Below are 22,350 nucleotides of genomic sequence, written 5' to 3' on the forward strand. Positions count from 1 at the left end.
CGGCAGATGGTGAAACAGACAGGCAGGCAGCCTAAGAACGCCGCTCACATTGCTAGGGGGAAGGAACAAGGCTGGGCAAGCCTGAGCACCTTGACAGCACCCCAGAGCTGAGCTAGCAGGGAGCCCACACCCATCCTCCCATCTCCTGCCAACACCTCCCTCTGGCCAAACAACATTTGCCTGCTCTAGCGGGGAAGCCTGTAGATCCCAGACCAGGTAGACAAGAGATAACCAAAGCAAGAGTACATGGAGATGACCGGCATGGGTGAGGAGGGCTTCTGTGGCTGGCCACTTACTCCTAGAGAAGTCAACCAGGGCCAGCCATGGATGCAGGAGAGCAAGAACCAAAGAAAATGCTGGCCATGCATGACACTCAACCGTGAGCAGAAATCTAATGCATGAGTGAACATGGGAAGGTGGGGAGGTAAGGCCAGTGGACACCAGAAAGGAAGCTTTAAAAGAACAGGACCCCAATGAAGGCCACCCTCCATTCCTTAGCCATGATATTCTGCTAAGAGGACTGCTTAAGATTTCTACTCATGACCGTTTTTCACCTGAGAAATTTTACCTACTCCAGGTCTGGTGGCATGAACAAAAATGGTCCCTATAGGCTCATATGTTTGAATACTTAGTCACCAGTTAGTGGAATTGTTTGGGAAGGTTTAGGAGGTGTGGCTTTGTTAGAGGAGGTGTGTCACTGGGGGGTGGGCTTTGAGGTTTTAAAAGCCCACACCATTCCCAGTTCTCTCTCTCTCTCTCTCTCTCTCTCTCTCTCTCTCTCTCTCTCTCTCTCTCTCTCTTCTCTCACTTACTCACTCTTGCTGTCTTGTGCTCTCTATTTTGTGCTTATGGATCAGATGTGGGCTCTCAGCTACTACCCCAGCATCATGCCTGTTTCTCTATTGCCATACCCTAGGTTGTGGACTCAATAACCTTTGAAACTGTAAGTCCCCAATGAACTATTTCTTCTGTAAGTTGTCTTGGTCATGATGTCTTCACAACAGAAAAGTAACCTAGATGCCAAGGCATATATTTTATAAAATAGGTATAGCAATAAAATATTTACTGATGATAAACCGTAGAGGCATTTCTTTTTAAGCAATTCTTTGATATATATATATCTAATTTATTATCTCTTAAAGACAGAAGCAAATTTGCATACTAATGAGATGGATGTGTTTGTGTTTACATAAGGAAGTGACTCATGGTTAAATATTTGGAGCACAGGATGGAGACCATCTTTGGTGTTTTTCAGAGGTGAGTGATGTTTGTGCATGTTTGTGTATAGTGTACATGTGATACACCTGTCTACAAATGCATATGAAGGCCAGACATTGACATCAGGTTTTTCCCTCAGCCATTTTCCACCTTATATACTGAAATAGTATCTCTCACTTGAACCCTGAATGCAGCAGTTCAGCTAATGTAGTTGGCCAGTTTGCTCCAGGATCCCTTGTTTCTGCCTCCCCAGCACTGGAGTTACAAGTCCACCAAGAGGCCTGTTTGGCATTTAGTGAGCACTGAGGATTCAAACTCAGGTCCTTATTTTTACACAACAAGCCCTTTACCCACTGAGCCATCTCCCCACCCCTGATCAATGTTTTGATTTTCTAGAAATAAGTACTAAGAACAGTAGCTAGAAGTTTTCCTATGTCCCACCCAGTCCTGCAGCTGCTCAGACCCAAATAAACATACAGAGGCTTATATTATTTTCAAACTATATGGCCAAATGGCTCAGGCTTCTTGCTAGCTAGCTCTTACATCTTAAATTAGCCCATTTCTATAAATCTATACTTTGCCATGTGGCTTGTGGCTTACCAGTATTTACATCTTGCTTCTTCTGGTGGTGGCTGGCAGCGTCTCCTCAGCTCTGCCTTTCTCTTTCCTCCCTCTCTGGTTGGAATGTCTTGCCTAACCTTATTCTGCCTCAACATTGGCCAAACAGCTTTATTTATCAACCAATCAGAGCAACACATATTCACAACATACAGAACGGCATCTCACAGCCAAGAACTCTCCTTCACATAAATGTATAGTATAAAAATGTCTGGGGTCATTTCAGAAATTGTTAAAAAATTCTGCCTTAATTCTAACCTGATATTCATGGAACAATTGTTTATAAATCCCCAATCAGCTTAACAGTAGTTTTTAAAATCAAACAACCTAACCCAAAGATACATCACTTTGATACATACCGAGGAATGATGGTAAGAAAATCTTGGCCAGGTGGTGGTGGCTCACGCCTTTAATCCCAGCACTCGGAAGGCGGAGGCAGGCGGATCTCTGTGAGTTTGAGGCCAGCCTGGTCTCCAAAGTGAGTTCCAGGAAAGGAGCAAAGCTACACAGAGAAACCCTGTCTCGAAAAACCGAAGAAGAAGAAGAAGAAGAAGAAGAAGAAGAAGAAGAAGAAGAAGAAGAAGAAGAAGAAGAAGAAGAAGAAGAAGAAGAAGATCTTAAGATTTATTTTCTGTAATAAAATTGTTGTATATTTCTAGAAGAGCAAAGACTTTTCTATGTACAGAAAGAAACATTGCAAGTCACAACATACAACAGTCTGGAATCTGAGTTGAGTATTTCAGGCATTGTTCTCTGGTGCTGTGAGGTGTGGCGGCATGCATAATGAATACACAGGGTACCCACCCACCTTCCCACCATTTCCCACTAGTGGCCCATAGCCTAAAATATGACCACATAGTAGCACACTTCTCACATCCTCCCTTACCCCTTCTGTTTCCAGCCCTACCCACTCTTTTCCAGATTGACTCTGACCTTGACGACATCACTGCCCACACACACTAGAGCAGGAGGCTCAGACCCCAGCAGTTCCAGTGACCCATCTTGTATCTTGCATAGTCTATATCTGCACTCTCCATGGCTAACATTCATCACTGGCCCCACCCCTTAGGGCTACATCTCCTGACCCTCTGTCCCACCGTGAGCCTGACTGAAGAACAAGATGTGGTCTTTCCACTTTCATTCTTCTTAGATACAGGAATGGACACACACAATTGTGGTGATATTTTGTGCATGCTCTAACAAATAAAGCTTGCCTGAAGATCAGGAGATCCAGTCTAAAAGAGAAACAGAACCAGGCAGTGGTGGCACACACCTTTGATCCCAGTACTTGGGATCTCATGCCTTTAATCAGCACTAGGGAGGTGGAGACAGGAAGCAATACGGCTGGGTGGAGAGAGGAATATAAGGCAGGAGAAGACAGGAGTTCGGGTCCTTTCCAGGCTGAGGATTTCGTAGAGGTAAGAACTAGTGGCTAGCTGTTCTGCTTCTCTGATCTTTCAGCTTTCATAATGATATCTGACTCTGGGTTTTTATTAATAAGACCAGTTATGATTCATGCAACACACAGTGGCTGCCTGTGTTGTTGTAAGACACCCCTGTCCGTCCTACTAGGAAACTGACAGACTAGAGGAAGCCACACAGTCTAGAGCCCTTCAGAGTGTTCTTCTAGCCATTGTTGTCTGTGTAGTCCTGAGTACACTCTGGAGGTTTAAGAGGAAGCAGGTTTGGTTCTGAGAATGGTGTGTCCTGGCCACACCCTGTCTCCCAATCAAGTGGAAACAAGCACCTGTGCCTACCCCTGGGGCCATGCACCAGGAGAGCCTAGTGGCAAGCTGACTCTCCAGGTCTGGTGACTCATCCCTGTGGGGTATGATAGCTTGCCAGCCCATGACCTCCATCTTGGGGAACAGAAGTGGGACTATTAGCACATATGGGTCTCTTCCAGAAGCCTGTTGAACCCTGAGGGCTGCCGCTATTAGCAGGGGGGTGCAGACTAAGGACCTTTCTTGCTCATTGCAGTCTGGAAGACTGGTCAGCATGAAGTCAACCTGGCTGGTGATAGAGAGGTATGTGTGGGCAGCGTGTAGGAGCTTGTCTTGTTGTAGTGGTATTTGCTCCACCCATGACCTTGGGCTGAAGGAGGCAGTGCTTCTTGCTGTGACCTCTTACAAGGAAAGGGAGACCCTCCTCAACCAGACAGTGCCTCACAAGCAGGGACCTATAAAGGCCACAGGCCATGTAGAGAGAGCAACCACAACCCAGGCCTGACCTGGTGCTGCCATGGACAGCAGAGACCAGATGATGATTTACTTAAAATATCATTTGCCACTTTTGTGGTCCTTACTTACAGTCCACAGAGTCATAAAACTACTGTGGTTCCCCAAGGGCACGGGAAGTGACTGTGGAACAGGAAGTTTGCTGTTAATCTCAATACTAAGTACTTAAACAATGTGGAGCTTAAGCAGGACCTTGAGCCCATGGTATTGATTAGGGTGCATGCTAGCTTGCTCAAGGAGACAGAGACATAGAGAAGCCTATGAAGGAGAGTGCAGTCACCTCCACGAGGAAGAAGGGGGATGGGGTGTCTGGAGTGCAGCCGGCTGCTTGGTATGACTGTAACTGCACCCATGCTTGCTTTATCCCTATGAGATGAGCTAATGGTGGTGACCTGCACACCATCTGACCACAGCGAGGAAGAGCACTAGCTAAAGTACCGTCAATAGAAGTGGATGAACAAGGATGATTTGGGGACACAATACGCCCATAATACTGCCATGCTCCCTGGTGTGACAGCCAGGCTTCATCCTGGCTTGTTTCTCCAGCTCTATCTCCTTGCTCAGGAGACCTTGGAGTCCTATACAGCAGGAGATACTGTCTGCCTAGCCTGGCTTCCCTGGCTCCTCTGTCCACACGTGGGCGAGCCTCCTAAGTGTCTGAAGGAACCTTCCATTTCCCTCTCTCTCTCCCTTTTTTTAAGTGGTTAGGGTTGAACTCAGGGCCTTGTGCATGCCAAGCCAGGGCTCTGCTACCACTGACTATACACCATCTCTTTTTTCTTAAGACTGAGCTGCCCAGGACAACCTAGAACTTGTCATTCTCCAGCCTCTGAAGTGGGATGACAGGCCTGGAACACCATCCTGCCTTCGGATTTCCAGAGTTCTTGGCATGGGCTTCAACAGGAGCCAATGCCCTGAAATGCTGTCTTCAGGTCTGATGTGGCAGACATGAATCTGGAGCTAGGTCTTGACACTCAGCCTGTGAAGTGTGGCCTGGGTAGCAAAGGGACTCTAGATGTGGCTGTCAAAGCCCTTGAGATAATGATGGTGTCTTCTGATCCACCTCATCACCTCCAAAAGGCTCCACCTGATGCCTCATGTTGAAAATGGGCATTCCCAGCTGAGAACACACACACACACACACACACACACACACACACACACACACACACACACAGAGAGAGAGAGAGAGAGAGAGAGAGAGAGAGAGAGAGAGAGAGAGAGAGAGAGCGAGCTGGGTTCTTTAGGTAGTTCTGATGTAAATATAAAGTCCTTGGAAGTGAGAGGGCGGCAGGAGGAAAGCCAGAGGGAAGAGGGACCGAAGGAAGAGGCCTTGAGCCACGGGAAGCAGGCAGTCTCCAGAGTCAGGAAGGGCAGAAACAAATCCTACTAGGGGTACGCAGCCCCTTTCACATGCTAGACCCGAGATGATAAAATCACACTGCTGTGAGCTGCTATGCATTGGCTCATTTGTCACAGGAGCCACAGGGGACTCACACCTGACATCAGGTTACCTCTGTGTTCCTAACTGAGCAATGGGCATGGAAGGAAAGGAGTGTGAGGGAGAACGGGAAGAGGAAGTGGAGGGGGGATGGGAAAAGGGAAGAGGAAGAGAGATGGGAGTGGAGAGAAGGAACAGAAGGAGAAGTAAGCGGGGGGGGGGGGGGGGGGGGGGGGGGGGGGGTAGAGGAAGAGTAAATGTGGAGGGAGCAGGGCTGGGGAGGGGGAAGAGGAGGGAGCAGGGATGGGGAGGGAGGAAAGGTGCTTGGGGGTAAGGAAGGGGCAGGGGGCAGCCAAGGCAAACCCTCTGGGAGAGCCCTGCATTCACCGCTCTCCTCCCAGCTGGGCTCCTCTGGGAACCTGAGAAGGTTAGGATAGCTCAGCCTTTCCTTGGCGGCCAGTGTGTCTGCGGCCTGGGCTGCCACCCCAGGCCTTTCTCCAATCTTCCTTGCTGCTCCAGCCCTACCCCAACAGAAATTCACCTCCGGGCAGAGTTGGGAGAGTATGGAGTCCATGCAGGTAGCCTTACATTGATCAGGGCCTGTCCTGCTCCTGGTAACATCATCTCAACTTTTTGCATCTGCAGTGACTCTGTTTCCTAACAATGGCATATTCTGAGGGTCCACAGAGGACACAGGTTAGAGGACACTACCTACCCAGCACCCCACCTACCATCCCCAGGCTCTATTTACCTCCCTGCTATATTGCCCACCTCCGTTCCCAAACCCATTGTAAGCGTTTGTCAGCCACGTTGGCCTACACAAGCCTTAGTCATCCAGGCCTTGCCCTCCTGGGTGCCGTGCTGACCAGCGCCCAGCACCTGGTCATCAAGCCATTCTGGACTTTGCCCATATCTGCAGCATCTCCACAAAGCACTCATCCTCAACCCTTATCGCCACCTGGCTGGGCTATTCACCAGTCGCCTACCCAGGACCGGAGGTGTCAGTTAGCTTCACTATTTACCATGGGCTGCTGCACCAGGCCCAGCTGCCAGAGGGCAAAGCAACACAGCCTCGCCCGCCTGTGCTAAAGTCCCATGTCACCAAACGAAACTAAGCTGTTATCTGACTTCCAAGAAATCGGGAGGCAACAGCCAAGTTCCCCAAACAGGCCCTTCCATAAGTCTCCTGCCTTAAGCCTTACACCAGCTAATCCTTGCAGAAAGCGCCGGAAGGAAGCAGTGATCTGTCAAACAACCCCGTGTCCTCTGCTGCTGGGTTCAGCCAGGCTGCCTGTAAAGCCAGCCTCTTCTGCCCCAGCTCTGCTACCCCAGCACTTTCGGTCTACAGGATCAGGTGCCCGGTCGGTTCTAGAATCAAAGGTAGAGGCAAGTAAGATCGGAAAAGGGGGCAAAGATTCCTGCATGCCTGGGGCTTGTATCTAACTCCACATGGGCTCCTCTGTCTTCCCAGTCTGGAGGCCTCTTCTGAACTGCCCTCTGCTTCTCCTTCCACCTCCCAGGGTTTGGGGCATGACCCCATCAATCGCCAGGCCCCAAGCCTGCCTCCCTGGTCCTACTGTCCTGCCTTTTCTCTGCCAACAAAACCCCCAGAAGTCCCTCTGCTGATCTAGAGATTCACACACAGTCACCACACCTTGCAAGCCAGTGACAATGCTGTGACAAATCTCATCAAGCCTTCAACCCCAAGACAGCAGCTCCCCATCTTCCCAACCCCCAACCCGCCCTCACCTATCATCAGCCCTTCCTGCCTGCGCAGTGGCTTTTCCGGGGAGACGTGAATAATGTCCATTCATCCCAGGTAGGGTGGTGACTACAGACCAAAGAAACCGTTCCGCCGCGTCTTGATTACAGAACTGGGGTTAATTACAGGGGTGTGGGGGACACAAGGCTGTCACCAAAGGGCTCACTGCAGGCTGGAAAGATGGCTCAGTGGGCAAGGGTGCTTGCCTGCCACCAAGACCGATCATTTGAGTTCAATTCCTGGGACCCACATTGCAGACGGAGAGAAACCACTCCCAAAAGTTGTCTTCTGACTTCCACGCGTGCACTGTGGAATGCACACACACAAATATATAAGTGAAGAACGTGTTGTTGTTGTCTTTTACAGCCTCCTCCAGCATGACTGAGGACTCCCCTGGAGCTCCCCGCATGGCTTGCAGACATCTCTACCTCCTCTCCCCAGCAATTGCTTATAGCTTAGATAATCTCAGTGAGGGCTCTCACGAATTCCTAAGCGTCTCGGGCTTTCTGAGCCTGCCACCAACACACACAGGGCAGAGTTTCCTATTCCAGGACAAAGCTACACAAGAGAGCCTCCCACCCCAGCCCCAATCAAAACCACTGACTCCCCTGAGGGAAGACTTGCCCCCTGTCCCTTGTCTGTCCCCAGCAGACTTAGTCCCACAGCTACTGAACTTACTCTCTTCCCTCCAGCTCCATACCTAACCCCACCTCTTCACAACCAAACCCTTCAAGAGAGGTACCTAGTTTGTGACATCACTGTCACCTTCCCTCCTAGCTGCCCAGTCCCTCCCCTGGGATCCTACCTAGGCTGGCCCCTCAGAATGGGACTGCAGAATGGTGGCTGCCTTGGGAAGCAGAGTTTCCTGTAAGACCTTGTCATTCCAATCTTGGTATTTCCCCCAAGAGAAACGGAAATGCACACCCAGAGCTATGCACATGTCTTTTCTGCAGCATTATTCACAATTGTCAAAAAGCAGACACAACTCAGATGTTCAGCCAGTGAAAGGACAGACCAAATGCAGTGTACCTGCACAATGGAATATTAGTCAGCCATAAAAAGGAACAAAGCATTACTGTGCTACAACATGGATAAACAGTGAAAAAACATGCTGTAAACGATTCTGTCTACAAGAATGTTCAGAACAGGAAGCCCACAGAGGCAGACAGCAGCTTCGTGGTGGCCTGGGGCTAGGGAAGGGTGAAGGGGTAGCAGTGACCTTGGGGAAGGCTGTGCACCTCCTGAATATGTGAACTCAGTGGGGGCCTCGAATGAGGAAGCTGTACATTATGTAAGTGAGGTTACAACCATGGCATCAATGCCGTGCTCTGAAGACGTTCACATTCACGGTCACTTGATAACAGGTTCTACTGTGTGTGAATGACTCCAGGAAGCAGCATGGGGGCTGGCAAGATGGCTCAGTGGTTAAGGCCTACATTCAATCCCTGGGACCCCCATGAAAGGAGGGAAGCAACTTCTACAAGTTGTCCTCTAACCTCCACACACACACACACACACACACACACACACACACAAATACATAAATGTTTAGAAATGGAAAGGGGAGCTGGAGAGATGGCTCAGTGGTTAGGAACACTTGCTGTTCTCTCAGAGGACCCAGGTTTGGTTCTCAGTACCCACATGGTGGCTCACAACCATCTGTAAGTCCAGTTCCAGGGGATTCTATGCCCTCTTCTGGCCTCTGTGAGCACCTGTACACATGTGATGCACATACACACATTCACACACACACACACACACACATTAAAAATAATAAATCTTTAAAAAAATAAAAACTGAAAAAAAAAGCCACATACACTTCCACATAGGAAAAAAATACCTGGAAATACATACTCTGAAATCTTACCAGCAGCTTTTGCTCGGTGGTGGGATGAAAGTTGATGTGTGTGGAGACCAGAGGTGGATATCAGGAGTCTTCTTCAATTGCTCTTCCCTTTTTTTGAGACAAGGTCTCTCTGAACTCAGAGCTCACTTTTTGGCTAGTCTATCCAGACACCCAGGTCCAAGGGTCCTCTCTGTCTCCCTAGTACCGGGGCTACAGACATGTGCTGCTGCACATGTGGCCCTTTATGTGGGTTCTGGGGATTAGACTCTGGCTCATATTCCTGTACAGCAAGCATTTGACTGGCTGGGTCGTTACCTTGGCTCCAGATATGATTATATTTGCTGAATGTCTACAGTGAACATGGGATAAGCTTGCATTAAAATAACTGATATATCTCCTTATCTACTCCATTTTAATAATACAAGCCTGTTGTTCGAATCTTAGATGGTCTTTTAATAAAAAAATAAAAAAAAAAAACAGAGCCAGATATCAGGGTGAAGCTGAAAGATGAGAGAACAGAACAGCCAGCCACTAGTTCTTACCTCTATGAAATCCTCAGTCTAAAGAGAGTGAGTTCCTGTTTCCTTACACTTTATATACCTTTCTTTCCCCTGCCATATTACTTTCTGGGATTAAAGGTGTGTGTGCTTCCCAAGCAAAGGCATGAGATCTCAAGTGCTGGGATTAAAGGTGTGTGCCACCACTGCCTGGCTCTGTTTCTCTCCTATGCTGGATCAATCTCATGTTGGCCAATGTGGCCTGGAACTCACAGAGACCCAGAGTGATCTCTGCCTCCCGGGTGATAGGATTAAAGGTGTGTGCCACCACCGCCTTACCTCTATGTCTAATCTAATGGCTGGCTCTGTCTTCTGATTCCCAGGCAAGTTTATTAGGGTCCACAATATATCACTGAAAGGTTTACAACACGCCCCCACGGTCAGGCGTGTTCGCATATGCCCAACAGACACTTCTACCTAGCCAGTTCCAGGTCAGGATAGCCATTTCCGGGTCAGGGCATCTCGCTGTGACCAAGATCCGTGACGTTCCATTGGCTACGTAGGCGCCAACGTGGCCATGTGATCTACGCGCTTGCGTGTAGTAGTGACGCTGATCTGTCCACGCCCAGCCTTTAAAATCCGGCGCCATGTTCCCAGTTCCTTCTTCTTCCTCTTCCTTCTTCTTCTCCACACACGTGTTTCCCACAGGCCTGTTCACTCTCTGTCCCTTTAATAAAACTCTTGTTAGCGGATTCTGTCGTGTTTCGTGGCATTTCCTTGCAGGGTAAGCACACAACGCAGCCGAAAAACTAACAATCACCACACAAGTCAGAGTGATTATTGATATTATCCCACAAAGAGTGCAGGGATATAGATAAAGGCAGTGGCTGACTCACCGTGCATGGTCTCCAGGTGGGTTCTCAGTAGCTGGAAGCACCTGCAATCAGCGAGTCTGTAATGATTAACATGAAGTGGTACAGTGAAGCACCCAGGAGCTCTGTTTCAAAGTCATCTCCCTAGCAACACCACTCATCCTCAGGGCCAGAGAAGGGGCTCCTGATCTTCCATTTCCAGTATGCATAGAGAAACTAGCAGGCCTTAGAATAGTTGGATATCACTTTTGGTAGTCAGGGTGCATCTCCAAGAGTCTTAGTTCAAACTTATCTCTACCATCACCCTATGGAAGTTTCATTCACTGGATATGAGGGCAAATTGTTCATGAGTCCATTAGAGCCTGTGGCAGCCCCCATGGGACCCCAAGGAAACAGAGCACAGGATGGGTATCCTTCATGGTCTGCAGGGCACCTTGGTCTGTGTACCACAGCAGATATCATGGTTTAGGACCACAGTTTGCTTTGTCCCAGTGGAGATGAGATGGCCAAGTGGCCGCAGGAGTTAGGCTTTGTGAGGACTGGCTTGAGTAAGCAGAAGAAGCAACCAAGTGAATAGTTGGTAACAGAGCAACTGTCTGAAGACATCACTAGCCCCTTTCCACACCAGAGGCAAGTGACACAGAAATCCACAAAATATTAGAAGCTCCAGGCCTGCCCATAAGGACTATAACAACAGAATCCTTAGGGAGTCTGTAAGGACAATCAAAATGGCCAGAGACAAAGGGACTGGAATACATCTCCAGACTCAAAAGACAGACGCATGGTGCTGGCGTGTGGGTGAAGGGTCTGAGCTGCAGCCTGTCCCATCATGCCAGCTTCCTGAAAGTGACTGACAAGTCTGCTCCATAGGGCCAAGTTTCCTGTGAGTGAGTGATGTGTCTGTTCCTTAGGGGCAAAGTTGTGTGTGTTTACACAGGTGCAGCTTTCTCAACATCTAGAGGACCTGCAGCTGATGGGTGGTACCAGAGGCTGCACCTGCCACATCCCACGGTAGAGACTCACTGTCATTAACAACTTCCTATTAGCTGAAGCTAGGCAGCCCCTCCTGCTTTTTGCTGTGGAAAGGGCTCCCACGTTGCTGCAACACAACATACAGTACTGATGCGCGCCCCCCCCCCCTCACCGCACCCCCGTTTGTGTGCGCCCGCGCGACCTTCACAAGCTTGCACGGGCCAGAGTGTGGAAAACAGCCAAGACCCAAGCATTCAAAACTGCTTCTGAACAACGCATAGAACCGCCAACCTGGCTTAAGAGGGAGAGGGGACGGGTTGTGAGGGAAAGGCAAGGAAGGCAGCCGGGCCACCCACACCCGTGCTGTGTCATGCTGGGAAACTGACCTCCCCCGTGAACTCCGAGAAACAGCCGGCTGAGGAGGGTGACTTTTACTCTCTTGCCGCGGAGCCACATGCCCTACCTAAGGTCACACGGTGCCCTTTCAGGCCTGCTCACCAGCCGCGTGGCTTTAGCCGGTGGGGTCTTGGCTGGGGGAGGGCAGCTCTGAACCGGGTTGTGAACCCGCAGACCACAGGTCACACGCGGTCCAAGAGGCACCACCGCTCGGCCCTAGGGATCCCCGGGTCTTTTGAGCACTAAGATGGGTGTGCGCTCTGGATGTGCGCCAGGCCCCTGGGGAACGAGAGGACCCCCGCGTGTGCGCATTCTTTCGGAAACCGAGGTCGGGCAGCGCAACGCAACGCAGGGCAGGGCAGGGCAGGGCAGGGCAGGGCAGCGCCGGACCTTATGACCCACGGCCCGCCCGCCCCGGGGCCGGCCCGCGCGGCGCGCACTCGCCCCAAGCGCGCGTGCCGGGCACCAGCCCCACCCCCCCGGTGGCGTGTGCGCACGTCATATGGGCCGCCCTCCTCCCATTGGCTCCCGCCGCCTCACCAGACCCCGAGCGGACAGGCGCGCGGGCAGGGCGGAGCCGCTGGGAGACACGCCCCCCAGCGGGGCGCGCGGGTGGTGGATAGGCTGGGCGCCGCCACGTGACGCCACCGGCGGCCCGCCTTATAAGCGGCACCCGCGCGGGGCCGCGGCCGCTCCTGGGCCGTCCGGGCGCGCTACCCGTGGTGTCGTGGCGTGCTCCTCCCACTGTGCGCCTGGCCGCCGATGCCCAGGCTGCACGACCACGTCTGGAGCTGCCCAAGCGCTGGCGCTGCGAGGCCGTACAGCCTCCCGCGAGGCATGATTGCGGCAGCCCGCTGTCCGCAGGGCCCCGGAGCCCCAGAGCCGGCGCCCCGGGGCCAGCGAGCGGGAACGGCAGGATGCGGCGCGCGGCCCGGCAGCTGGCACCACGACCTGGTGCAGCGGAGCCTCGTGCTCTTCTCGTTCGGTGTGGTCCTGGCCCTGGTGCTCAACCTGCTGCAAATCCAGCGGAATGTCACGCTCTTCCCCGACGAGGTGATCGCCACCATCTTCTCCTCCGCCTGGTGGGTGCCCCCATGCTGTGGCACGGCAGCCGGTGAGTGCCCTTCCTTGTTCTTGAAGTCGGTGGGGAGGTGGGGAGGGACACGTCAGCTGTTGTCACCCTGAGTACAAGAAAGGGGGGACGAGAGGGTTGGGAGCCCCAGACGCTGGCGAGCGACAGGCGGAAGTTGGAGGGACTAGTGATGGAGATGAGGTCAGGAGATAATTGGCAGTTTAAGTGGAGGAGTCGCAGCTGTCTCGCAGAGCCCGAAGCCAGGATTGGCCGCCTGGAGAACTGGTGAGGGCAGCACCACGCGGCCATTGGCTGCCTGAGCAAACGTGCTACCCCCGCTGAATAACTGAAAACAAACCGTCACGTGCGCTCAAGAGTCTGTTGCCAGGGGACAGACTTCTCCATACTTCCTTCTGCTGATAGTGAGTGCTTTGTGGCTAGCAGCCAAGCCCTCTGGAACTCCGTGGCCCAGTAGACTTGGGACAGGAGTAAAGGAGGAACCCTTGGGCCTGAGCACACCATATGGCGTCACCTCTCAGGCCCAACGAAATTTGTGACAATGTGACAGTCTTTTTTTTTTTTTCATTTTGCTGATTTAAAAAAAAAAAAAAAAAGTTGAATGGTCACAGCCCAATAGATCCCTGCATATCCCTCAATACACATCATGTGTTTGAAAGACATTGTCATGTGTTTCTGCCCATCCCACCCTCCTCCTAGCCTTGCTTGTCTTTGGCCTGTGTAGGTGGTCAGCATAATTTCTGGTGCACCTTTTCTCCAGTGTGGTGAGGTACACCTGTGCCTGGGGCCACAGGACAGACAGCAGGAGCAGCTCCTGCCTGCTTTGAAGTCAGCTTTTATTGACTGCCTGCCTGTGCTTTATATGCTGGCCTTCTATGCTGGGCTGTGGCTGAGTCATGGGTTAAAGGTACTATGCAGAGTACTTGCTGTTGATTCCCAAGGCTGCTCTCGGGCTCACCTGCAGCATTCTGGGGTCCAGCCCTGTGACAGCTGTCTGCCTCTTCCAGGAAGGCTGATGTAGCCGCTGGGAGAAAGTTGTCATCTTTGCTTTCAAAGCACTCTGCCACTTTGGAGCTCTACTGGTTGAACATTCTTGTTTATTTGGGGCTGGGGGTGGCCTCATACATGTTAGGCAAATCATTTGCCACTGAGCTATTACCCCAGCACTTAATAGTTCTTTGGGGAATAAGATGTAGAGTTGATATTCTGTTTTTTGCACATATGGAACATAAAGTTTGTCATGGAAGTTTTGAGGAATACCTGGGACGGTTTCTCTCCTTATCTGAACGTGTGGCTGAACAGCATCTTTCTCATCACTGACAAGGCTGAATGACTATTCATGCCAGACAAGGTGGAATGGTAGCCTGAGGTCTTGAACTTAGCTGCAACTCACATGTACCTTGTGTTCCATGGGGGCTCTCCCTCTTGTACTGCAGACACCCCTTCCTTCCTGTTTTTGACTCTCTGGGTCTCTTTCTGGAATGCCCAGCTTGCTGCTATCTGTCCAAATGTTTAGTTGTCTGAGTCTGTGTCTGTGACGATTCCTAACTAAACCTCTTCCTTCTCTGCCCTCCACTTTACTTACATAATCCTCATTTCACACATGAGGAAACAAACAGGAGGCGGCACAGCCACCCGAGCGGCCTGGGACTGACAGCAGCGCTCTCCCTTCCTGAGTCCCTGCCCTTCCCACAGTATGAGACTTGCCCCACTGGGTCCAGGTCAGGGCCGAGAGAAAGCAATATGAGGTAGCCTTGCCACAGCCTTTTCCTACAGGTGCTTTGTGCTACAGGTGACGGGCTGCCTAGGAAAAGAAGTGCTTTGGATCCTATTAATAATGGCCATACAAGGACTAATTTTAGCCAGTGTGTTCTAATCCTGTTTTTGTTTTTCTTCAAACAGCTGTTGTCGGCCTCCTGTACCCCTGTATTGACAGTCACCTGGGAGAACCACACAAGTTCAAGAGAGAGTGGGCCAGCGTCATGCGCTGTATCGCCGTGTTTGTTGGCATCAACCATGCCAGTGCCGTATCCTCAGCTGGTGTCTGTGTCCAGGGTGTCCTCTGGGTGTGGCAGGGTATATTGTTACTATGACCAAGAATTGATGCTCATTGCCTCATCCCTGTGCTTTAGAGGAATTCTGGGTCCAGCTTCTGGGGCCTTTTACTCATCTTAGGACACTTGAGCTAACACCGGAAGTGAATATACTCTGCCCCTCAGTTACTGTGGCTCTCAGTGGACTTTATTCCTCTTAGCTTCTCCCCCACTGACATGCTTATTCCTGTGATAGAGAATTAGTGAGAGCCTTGCTCAGTCCAAGGCTGGTCAGGTGGCCCCTGGCCTTCTAGTGTCCAAAGCTGACACACTCCCTTCATGCAATATGTTGTGTTTTTGTGCAATATGCATTTTCTGTGAAAATGGTTGATTTGATGGCAAACCCTTCAAATACTACGTTTCTAGAGCAACTTGGAGTAAAAGATTGTACACCAACTTTAGGGGGCTCTTTCCTTACTCAAATGATTCACAAGTTAGTTCTGATAGTGCTGATTGACAGGCACTGAATTAATAAACTGACAGATTTACTTCTGCCCTTCTGCCTGGGGTGGCACAGAGACGACATGGGGTAGTGCCTGCCTGTTTCCACTGAAAAGTAAGAGGGCAGGGTAGAGACAGTGTCTTAGCAAAACTTCATTGCTTATGACCAAATGCCAGTAGAAGCTCACAGCTTTCAGAAAGTTTACTATTATTACTCTGGATGTGGTACTCCCAGGGGATGCGGGGAGGGGGGGGATGTTTGGAGTCGGGGGTCTCGGGTTGGTTCATGTGCCATCATTACAAGCAGTAAGTTACTGTATAATGATGTGGCCTGTGAGTAATTCTGGGGTTTAGTTTTTTTTTTTTCATATGATAAATTAGGAAACTTTTCCTTAACTTTTGGATCTCTAGAAATTGGATTTTGCCAATAATGTCCAGCTGTCCTTGACTTTAGCAGCCCTGTCTTTGGGCCTGTGGTGGACGTTCGATCGCTCCCGAAGCGGCCTTGGGCTTGGGATCACCATTGCCTTTCTAGCTACGCTGATCACTCAGTTTCTTGTGTATAACGGTGTCTACCAGTAAGTGTGTGCTTTAAAATGTTGCTTTGCTTTTGTAACAACACCTACCTATTAAGTGTAGATGTTTTGTATGTTATTTGACTTTTATGCAAAATAACATGGAAATCTCAAAATGCTTTTTCTTGGCTCATATTAAAAACTCACTATCCATAACTTGGTGAAAGTAAAGTCTGGTGGCCATAAAACATGTCTTTTAGACACTGACATTTGATGTTAACTGTAGCTCACAAGTGTCTCCTATACCCACATCACGGGAATCCTGTACCCCAGGCTGCCTGCGTGGCTAAAACTGTCTTGTTTCCTTCCTAGGTACACATCCCCAGACTTCCTCTATATCCGCTCCTGGCTCCCGTGTATATTTTTCTCAGGAGGCGTTACAGTGGGAAACATAGGGCGACAGTTAGCTATGGTGAGTGTCCTGAGCACTTGAGACTTCTCAGTTTGACCAAGAGATTTTGTGTTGATGTGTGTCTCATTCGGATTCCTCAGCAGCAGTTGGTGAGAATAGTCTATGTTAACTATAAATTGATCCATAGCTGGGTCTTCCCTAAGTTACGATGTGTGGATTTTTAACACTTGTTCATGCTGGAAAGCAACCCGAATTTCAGGATGGCTGTGTGTATTGCAGCTGTGTCTTGTGGTTTCTCTGAGTTCATAGAACCACTCGGCAGCCACATTGTCAGTTGCTCTCTAGCATGTGTGCAGACAGTGCTGGGGTTCATCTTGTCTAGGGACAAACCAGGGGACAGCTTGGGTCAGCAAGTACTCCCCACCAAGAGGCACCTGAATCTAGGCCCAGGGAGGAAATCATCCAGAAAGCTCTGGATCATGGCTTGACCACTCTGTAAAGGGACTGTCTTGTTAGAGTACTAGGTCTCTACTCCTTGGAAGAGAAAGCAGTGCCACCTCCTAACATCCAGGGTCACTTCTGAGGCAGCTGGGCAGCTGAGTTCAGAATCTTGTAGCAGGTCTCTTCATCAGGCAACAATTGCCACAAGAACACTTTAATTTTGAAGATAATGTGGACATGTTATTTCAAGATGACTTAGACCCATGGGCTTAAGTGAACATTCTAGAAGGGTGACTAGGAAAGGGCCATTGTGCACAGAGATGAACTGTAGGGCTTTCTCTGAGTGCTTATCTCAGTATTTCATGCTAGTTTTAAACAGTCATCTGACACCCACTCATGAGAAGCTGCATTTGAAGACCACTTGGATAGCTCACAAAAATACAAGTCATTTCTAAAGGCTAGAACTAGAGGTGTCTTTGTCTTCTGTTCCTGGTAACCCTCTACAAATCACAGCCAGTCAGAAACTCTCTTGTCCCTGATGGAGAGTTAGAAAGCTTTCCTCAACATTAAAAAATCTTGTCAGAAGCCAGGCATGGTAGGATACACCTGCAGTCCAAGCACCTAGGAGTCTGAAGCAGGTGGGTCTTGAGTTGAGGCATGGGCTACATATAGAGACCTTGTCTTAAAACATAAAAACTAACCCCCCCCCCCCCCCCGCCAAAAAAAAAAAAAAAAACAGATTCATATCACATGAAAACATGGCGACACTTCTGCCTCCCACGATCATGCCCAGGTGGTTATCAGTGGGAGGAAAGGCCTCCTAGTACCTCATGTTTTGAGATTTGTTCTCAGTCTGGCAGAGAATCCCTTGGACTTTTGAACTAAGTTGACCTCAAGCAGCTTGACTAGTTTCAGTCTGAAAGATGTTTGGAGTTGTAACATCTGGGCTCGGGGTAATGTGTGGAGGCCAAGGCTCTCCTTCTTTTAGGAAATTAGCATGCCTGGGAAGGAGTGGACATTTGAAGCATGTTGGCAGTCTATACACCTAGAGGTGATGATCCTAGAGGAGTTGAGCCCGGCGGCCAGCTTTGAACTCTTTCTAGGCACCCCTGCCGTTCTCCTGCTGTTTGTCAGGCCTCTCTTCTTGCCTCCAGTTCCTGAGCATGAGACCCTGGTTACTAAGAAGGTGCCCATCCCCAGGAGCTCAGCTGATGGCATTACAGTTTCTATGTGTGGTAGTGCCCTTTGTCCTGTGTGTCTGAGTACAGAGCCCTGTCATCAGCCATCATTCATAGAACCTGCAGGGTTTGCTGTGTGCATTTAAAAATGTTTCCCAAAAAAGGTAAAATTTCCGATTGCAAACAGCATCCAAGTGTATGGCAGCTTCTTGTCACCTCACCCATGGGGACACTAACTGTGGAGCTTGCTCCCTGCTGTTGGATTCAGTTTGTCTTTCCTGTTGTCTCCTGACACGAGTCACTGAAGACGCATCTGCTGTCCATGTCCATTGTTACTAATGGAGCCCTCAAGCTGTGAAGTAGAAGCTATAATTAATGTGTTTTAAATATGGAACTTGATGTTTGCCCAAGTGTGTGCAATTTGAGCCATGCTACTCATTAATATACTATATGGCCCTTTAACATATAGCATGTACCTTTCATTCATTCTGCAAATGGATATAAAAACTGGTGTAAACAAACCAAGGTCCCAGGTGCAGTCTTGCCATTTAGATACACCTACTGGGGCAGCCAGGTGCCTATGTTCGTTCCAGTGAGTCTCTGCCCATTGGTAGCGTCTTGGGTCTTTTGCCTCTTACACTAATTCAGGCTTAGTTTTAGTCTCCTGAAGACGGTACCTTCTAAAATTGTGTTTTGTCTTTGGAATCAGTAAATAGATAGTATAATTTGGTGGCTTAACTTTTCTTTTTAACTGACTTGTCGAGAGTCTGACCTGGGCCAGGTGTGGTGCACACCCTTTTTTTTTAATTAAGAAATTTTCTACTCACCCTACATACCACCCATAGATCCACAGAACCCACCTCCTCCCTCCTCCCTCCTCCCACCCCCCAGCCCTCCATCCCAAGCCACCCCCGATCCCCACATCCTCCAAATCAAGGTCTCCCATGGGGAGTCGGCAGAGCCTGGCACACAGAGCCAAGGCAGGTCCAAGCCCCTCCCCGCCGCACCAAGGCTGCTCAAGGTGGTACACACCTTTAATTCCAGCATTTGGGAGGCAGAAACATGCAGATCTTTGTGAGTTCCAGACCAGCCTGGACTATACTCAAAAAACGGGGGAAGAAAAAAGGAAGAAACACTGAACTACTTTCAGTTTGCTTAAAGCCTCCGTATGTCGGCTTTGAGGGAAGCACGTTTTCTGGAAAGCATGCCACACTCTCGGGGTGGCTTTACTCGGACCCCCATTTCTGTCTATCACTCATGGTTCCCAGAATCTTTATTAAGTATGACTGCTGAATGTGGGAGAACTGAACAGAGCAGGAGGCCTCTGGACTCCCAGAGGATGTGTGAATTGAGGTTTATCTCTCCTGCATTGGCAGCTGTGGTTGCTCTGTCCAATCAGCTCTACCAGTGAGACACTATCCTGCACATGGTCAGTCCTGGAGGCCTGGCCATGGTGGTGATTCCCAGGCTTGAACTGCTGCCAGGGCAGGTGTAGCAGAGGCCTCAGGTCTGACAAAGGCTCCAGCAGAAGCCACCTACCTTTTCCACAGTAAATCTGATTTAAAATAGGGCCCTAACTGCACCGAGCCAGCTCTCGGGTGCACCTGTGCTACCTCGGTGTGGGTGGTGGTGCTTTGATAGTGTTTGCTGTGGCTGGTGGCTTCGTCACACATTTGTCATTGTCTGTCTGCATGACAGGCTCCATAGAAAGGGGTTAGCAGCACCGCTTTCTCTGAGGTTTGGATTGTTGTAACTTCATAGGTGAAGAGCTAGGTTTGTAGCCTTGGCAGCCTGAAGGGCAGTGGTGGAGCTCATTCATCCTGAGCCTGACGACATCCCCAGGCCAAGGGAATTGTATAGACCCCAACAATTAAAGCATTCAAGCACTGACTTCTCTTTTTCTTTTCCGTACAGGGCGTTCCAGAAAAGCCTCACAGTGACTGAACTTCAGGGCATGGTTCAGAGCGGAAGCAGGATGCAGAGACACTGGTCCTGGGTGTGATGAAGACTCTTTTTCCTCAATGTCCCATTTAGACTGGGCTGACGATGATAAATGACTCCTGAAGAAGTGTTCACATGGTCTAGACTAGCAAACAGAGGCAAGGACTACTGACCTAAAAGTCTTGCTCACCCACCCTCACACCTGTCTGCACTGGAACATTCCATCCCAGGCTGTATGTGAGAGTGGGGCAGGGGGCCAGTTTCCTGAGTATTAGATTTCATTCATCATTCAAAGCAAGTTGCCATATTTCAAAGCCTTGAATCAATGAATTACCAACCTGCAGTTTTGTGTCAGTGCCCAAAGGGGAGAGGTTGATGGTGCTTAACAGACATGAAGTATGTGTAATAAGAATATTTATCCAGAATTAAAATAGAGGGTTGTGTAAGGGGTGGGAGAGAAGAGCAGCAGTGAGGTGGAGGAAGGTCATGCTCCCAGTAGGTCCCAGTGCAGCCACATCTCCAGGGCGTGCTCAGGCAGGTGCTCACATGTGGGCCTCACCAGTGTGGGAACCATGCTTTTCCCTGCCAGGGGTTTGTAGACAATCTTACTGAGAGCCAAGGGCAGCGCAAAGTCATGATTCTGCACCGTGATGCTGGACTTCTCACCTCAATTTAAATGAAGTTTTGTCCACGAGCTGGACTATCTAAGAGTGGGTCGCTGTCTGTGCTGTTTCAGTCATAATGAGCCGAAATTGTTTCTGTCACTCCAGAGTGGAGAGGACTTTTCCACAGCCCTATGGAGCTTGCAATCTGTGATTGCCTTGTAAAAGGTTGAGTGCGCACGTCACTGCGTTAAACACACGGTGTCCTGTATGCATTGAATGGCATAGACCACGTGGGACCTAATTTGCAAGTATTGGGTCTTCGACTTCAAGTGCAATGTGTATGAAAACCAATCTGAGCCTTGTATTCTCTTAAATATTTATTTTATTTTATTTTTTTTTAACCGCGTGAGCTGTTCCAGAGAAGGGTTCTCGGGTCATTTCAGAGCTGCGTGGAGGCGAGCTCAGCAATACTTCTGTCAGCTGTGACGCTCCCTCAGTCACACCCTCCACTGCACCCTAGTCCTCTGACATACTCCAGTTCTGTGAGTTTAGTAATTTGTACTTAACAAATTTACTTTTTTTTTTTTTTTTGTATTCTGCAATGTAAGTGTTTTTGGTTTGTTTTAAATTCTATAGAACTGACTCGATGAAGCAGAAGTTGGGCCCTAGGCAGGACAGGAGCTTGGTGCCTGTGTGGACATCTGGGTTTGGGTTCACTCACGTGGTGATGCTCATTGGGGTTTTGCTTATTTTGTTTTGAGGAAAATGTCTGGAGTAAACTGGTTTTCTGAAACTACTTTGGTTAGGAGAAAATGGGTTGTTCTGGACTTTGGAGCAACCCTTAAAATTTCCTGGGAATAAAAACGAATGGTTGGTCCTTCGAAGGCATTCTTCAGCTAAGACTTAAGTGTCTTACGAAAACCACAAGTGACTAGAAGAAGAGCAAGTGAACTTGGCGATGTACTTGATCATATATGATGAGTATTTTTTTCTCTTAAACTGGAAATAAATCTAGTAGAAATAATGTAGCCAAAAAATGTGAATCCGAAGGATATTTTTGCCAATAGCTTATAGCAGGTACATTGAACCAAAGTGATCGAATTTGTAAAAATGGTAATTAGTACCAACCACATTCATTGTCCCCGATCTGAACACCCAGCGAGGTTCACGTCCATGCTAACTTTGCAGCATTGTGTTCTTTTTGCATTCTTTTTTTACTTTTATTAAAGGTTCAAAACCAGCTGTTGCCTTTCTGAGTTTTTCTTTCTTTCTGAGGAGAATGGCACCTTGGTGTAGAGTGTTAGGATTCATGGGGAAAGGGTTTTTCAGTTTGGAGATTTGACACAGCCTTTGGGAAGTGCCCTTTGAGGATGTTTCCTATGTGGTAGGAGCTAAATGGAGCCAAGAGGAACCTGTCACTGCCCCCGCCCCGACTGGTATGCAGAAAGAAGCTGGTCCATCACTCTGTCACCTGATCTTGCAGGCTATTGGTGGCAAGGTTTAGGGTGGAGTGATTGGTGACCTTATGCAGAAAAGCCATCTCTTGTCCTCCCTGTGCTAAAAGAATGCACTCTACTTTCAGAACAGTTCCGCCATTCTTAACTCAGCCTTGATGGTGGCCTTAAGCCCTGGTGGCCTTATTGCTTTACTGAAGGTGGACCATGCATTGGAACACAGACCCACACCCATAGATTCCCACTGCATTCAAGACGAGGTTGACACTGAGCAGCCACAGTGGTCACGATGTTGGTGTACACATTCTCTGGCTGGAAACC

At 49.4% G+C, this 22,350-nt stretch overlaps 1 protein-coding gene and 1 long non-coding RNA gene across 7 annotated transcripts in view; one reads left to right on the plus strand and one right to left on the minus strand.

Moving 5' to 3' along the window:
• The window catches only part of LOC128098332 (uncharacterized), a 73,611-nt gene extending 61,356 nt beyond the window's left edge, over positions 1–12,255 (minus strand). For all 5 annotated transcript variants that reach the window (XR_008214214.1, XR_008214212.1, XR_008214211.1 and 2 more), the window contains exon 1: positions 9,144–12,255. This is a non-coding gene — a long non-coding RNA (uncharacterized LOC128098332). The remainder of the gene's footprint in view (positions 1–9,143) is intronic.
• Positions 12,256–12,493: 238 nt separating this feature from the next.
• On the plus strand, positions 12,494–21,815 carry Insig1 (insulin induced gene 1). 2 transcript variants are annotated; one of them, XM_052719314.1, is made up of 5 exons: positions 12,494–12,973; positions 14,852–14,976; positions 15,895–16,061; positions 16,371–16,470; positions 19,944–21,815. In XM_052719314.1, the coding sequence occupies exons 1-5, from the start codon at positions 12,622–12,624 to the stop codon at positions 19,971–19,973; spliced, it is 774 nt and encodes a 257-aa protein (XP_052575274.1). In that variant the 5' UTR covers positions 12,494–12,621; the 3' UTR covers positions 19,974–21,815. The 2 variants fall into 2 exon arrangements, with proteins under 2 accessions (XP_052575274.1, XP_052575275.1); XM_052719315.1 differs by lacking the exons at positions 14,852–14,976; positions 15,895–16,061; positions 19,944–21,815 and having other exon boundaries at positions 16,371–16,453.
• The last annotated feature ends 535 nt before the right edge of the window (positions 21,816–22,350 follow it).

The sequence above is a fragment of the Peromyscus californicus genome, unplaced genomic scaffold (assembly GCF_007827085.1).
Source record: "Peromyscus californicus insignis strain IS unplaced genomic scaffold, ASM782708v3 Scaffold_6__1_contigs__length_162567912, whole genome shotgun sequence".
Classification (NCBI taxonomy): Eukaryota; Metazoa; Chordata; class Mammalia; order Rodentia; family Cricetidae; genus Peromyscus; species Peromyscus californicus.

Bases quoted from the DNA above. Each gene is read 5' to 3' on its own strand.
- Insig1 (XM_052719314.1), top strand. From the start codon at position 12,622: ATGCCCAGGCTGCACGACCACGTCTGGAGCTGCCCAAGCGCTGGCGCT. The intron at 12,974-14,851 runs GTGAGTGCCCTT...TTCTTCAAACAG, and splicing joins ATGCTGTGGCACGGCAGCCG to CTGTTGTCGGCCTCCTGTAC. The intron at 14,977-15,894 runs GTATCCTCAGCT...TTGGATCTCTAG, and splicing joins GCATCAACCATGCCAGTGCC to AAATTGGATTTTGCCAATAA.